Source organism: Palaemon carinicauda, chromosome 6, assembly GCF_036898095.1.
Source record: "Palaemon carinicauda isolate YSFRI2023 chromosome 6, ASM3689809v2, whole genome shotgun sequence".
NCBI classification, from domain to species: Eukaryota; Metazoa; Arthropoda; class Malacostraca; order Decapoda; family Palaemonidae; genus Palaemon; species Palaemon carinicauda.
In genome coordinates this window covers 13,640,279-13,643,461 of record NC_090730.1, presented here as the reverse complement: position 1 = coordinate 13,643,461, position 3,183 = coordinate 13,640,279, and the positions used below count along the sequence as shown (strand labels likewise).

General features: G+C 30.3%; 1 protein-coding gene across 1 annotated transcript in view; it reads right to left on the bottom strand.

The window, feature by feature from the left end:
- Positions 1 to 214: 214 nt before the first annotated feature.
- The window catches only part of LOC137641961 (protein stum homolog), a 53,115-nt gene continuing 50,146 nt past the window's right edge, over positions 215 to 3,183 (bottom strand). The window contains exon 4 of the mRNA XM_068374529.1: positions 215 to 1,397. Coding sequence (XP_068230630.1) covers positions 1,336 to 1,397 — 62 coding nt within the window. The 3' untranslated portion in view covers positions 215 to 1,335. The remainder of the gene's footprint in view (positions 1,398 to 3,183) is intronic.

Below are 3,183 nucleotides of genomic sequence, written 5' to 3'. Positions count from 1 at the left end.
TCTTTCTATAATAAGGTATAAAAAGTATTGTTTCCTTCTATGGTAAAGAATAAAAAAATATTGTTTCTTTCTATGGTAAAGAATAAAAAAGTATTGTTTCTTTCTATGGTAAAGAAAAAAAGTATTGTTTCTTTCTATGGCAAGGCATCAAATAACGTTGTATCTTTCTATCATAAGGCATAAACAATCAAACACAGAAAGGTCAGTACACAAAATTAGTTTATTTTGTGCTAGAAAAAATGTTATTTTATGAAAGATTTGGCGTTGTCAAAATAAAACAGTCGCCAAGAGGAACCAAGTGATCGATTATTATATATAAAAAAAACAATCCAAGTTTTTGTAGATCTTCTTGTCACTCACATTGCAGTAAATTCTTAACATTACATCATACTTATCACTAGATTAAATGATGTCATGAAGAGTATATGGTTACAAATTCGCAACATGAATGGATATAACTAATGACTAGACGGGTAGAGATCATGCATGAAACAGTTCATTTTATGGGATGGAATTACACAATGATTAATATCTATGTGAGTAGAGAGTGTTTACAAGCAGAGCAACCTTTGATGAGAGATTTATTTCCATTAAAATAATTCTTTTAAGGGTTTAATCCTGAGGTTAGCAACGGAGGTCGAGATATTTGAAAATAAGCAGGTTCTCGTTATATATATATTTTTGAAAATAACAAAAATCTGCTTTTTTTAAAAAAAGGTATATATGTTAAATAAATATATACTGTACAGACACGTACATACCTTCAGCTATTTTTTTTCTTATTTGACTTCAATTTATTCATCCATAAAAATAAATCTAATGAAGAAGTGAATATCTTTTAAACAAGTGATTAACAAGAGGCTAATGATATATCGTATTCAAAAGTTGTAAATGATGGTGATTAATTGTGAACATCACATCAAGCTGCCTCTTCAATCAATATTAAAAGGAAAATGCAATGGCTTCCTATACTTACAATTAATATTTCACTCTTTAATTAAAAACTTCCAAAATAATTTACCTTAGTTCTGAAACCTCAAGAGACATCCACATATCAGAGAATACAAACAACATTAAAAAAAATATCATAGAATCCAATCTTCTTGGTCATTTCGCGAAACCTGTAAAGATAATATTTTCCTTTCAATATTACTCTTTCCAAGATTTAGATTCCTACAGGTGTCTCAGATTTCACGTTGTCATCATCATCGTCATCATCAACGTCATCATCTTAATGGAGATCATGGGGGAACTTTCTTTATCATACCGCTACATAAGGTGGACCATCCAAATCTTTAATGGCATGGCTGTATGGACACCTCCGCTGCTTAAAGCCTATGCTGGACAACCCTGGTCTTCCTGCTCCCGCTGCTGTTGTGCTCTCCCCTTTTTGTCCACTGTGGAGTGAAATAAGAAATTTATTTCTTTAATGATTATAGTAAATTGTAATTTCTTTATTAACATTCTAAATGGATAACTTTATGTAGCTTTAATAGCTTTAAATGCAGTATTTATATACATCTTACATATGTAAACATAGAAAAAAATATGCACATATTACACCCTCACATACATGATACACTTAAGCAATAAGCATACAGGGATACACAAAATGTTGCCTTAAAATAATCAGTCATAAGTGTTTTACATTTAATAAGAATTACCTAAGACAAGTCTATGCCACAAGAGCATCTATACACATACATTCACACACACACACACACACACACACACATATATATATATATATATATATATATATATATATATATATATATATATATATATATATATATATATATATATATATATATATATATATATATATATATATATATTTCTGTATATATAGACATATATATAGACAGAGAACTTAATGATGAGGATTTTTATGATTATCTGGGTGGCAGCAAGAATGATTGCATGCAATTCCTCTAGAAAATGAATGCCAAATGCAGCGATGAATGTGGTTTTCTTCTTTGTATCTAGCAAATGTGGGGATAAGTTTGCTTAGCCACAAGGGTATGACTGTGCGAGATTCATTTTTCAATTCTCAAATTGGAGCACATTATTCTTCACTTATTTCTTCTTCCCTCAGGAGGATAACTACTACACTATAATTGCTCGGTGGGTACTTTCTTCTTGGTAAGGGTGGAAGAGACTCTTTAGCAGCTCTTCTAGGAGGACACTCCAAAATCAAACCAATGTTCTCCAGTCCTGGATGGGGTCATAGCCTCTATACCATGGTTTTCTGCGGTCTTGAGGTGGAGTTCTCTTGCTTGAGGGTACACTCGGGCACACTATTCTATCTTATTTCTCTTCCTCTTGCTTCGCTTTATGTTTTTATAGTCTCTATACGAAAGATCTATTTTAATGATGTTACTGTTCTTAAAATATCTCATATTGTTCATTACTTCTCTTGTAGTTTATTTACTTATTACCTTTCTTCACTGAGCTATTTTCCTTGTTGGAGCCCTTGGGCTTATAGCATACTGCTTTTGCAACTAGGGTTGTAGCTTAACAAGTAATAATAATTGGTAGAGTTTTCTTGCTTGAGGGTACACTCGGGTACACTGGTCTATCTTATTTCTCTTCCTTTCTGTTTTTTAAAAGTTTTTGAATTTTATATATGAAATATTTGATTCAATAGTGTTATTGTTTTCAAAATATATTATTTTGATTGTTTATTACTTCTCTTGTGGTTTATTTCTTTCCTTATTACCTTTCCTCCCTGGGCTATTTTCTCTGTTGGAGCTAATGGGCTTATAGTATCCTGCCTTTCCGAATAGGGTTATAGCTTAGCTAATAATAATAATAATAATAATAATAATAATAATAAAAATAATAATAATAATAATGATGATGATAATAATAATAATAATAATAATAATAATAATAATAATAATAATTATAATAATAAACATATACTATTCTTTCCTCATTGGGCTCTTTTCCACTGTTGGAGCCCTTGGGCTTATAGCATCCTGCTTTTCCAACTAAGGTTGCAGCTTAGCTAATAATAATAATAATAATAATAATAATAATAATAATAATAATAATAATAAACATATACCATTCTTTCCTCACTGGGCTATTTTTCCATGTTGGAGCCCTTGGGCTTATAGCATCCAGCTTTTTCAAATAAGGTTGCAGCTTAGCTAGTAATAATAATAATAATAATAA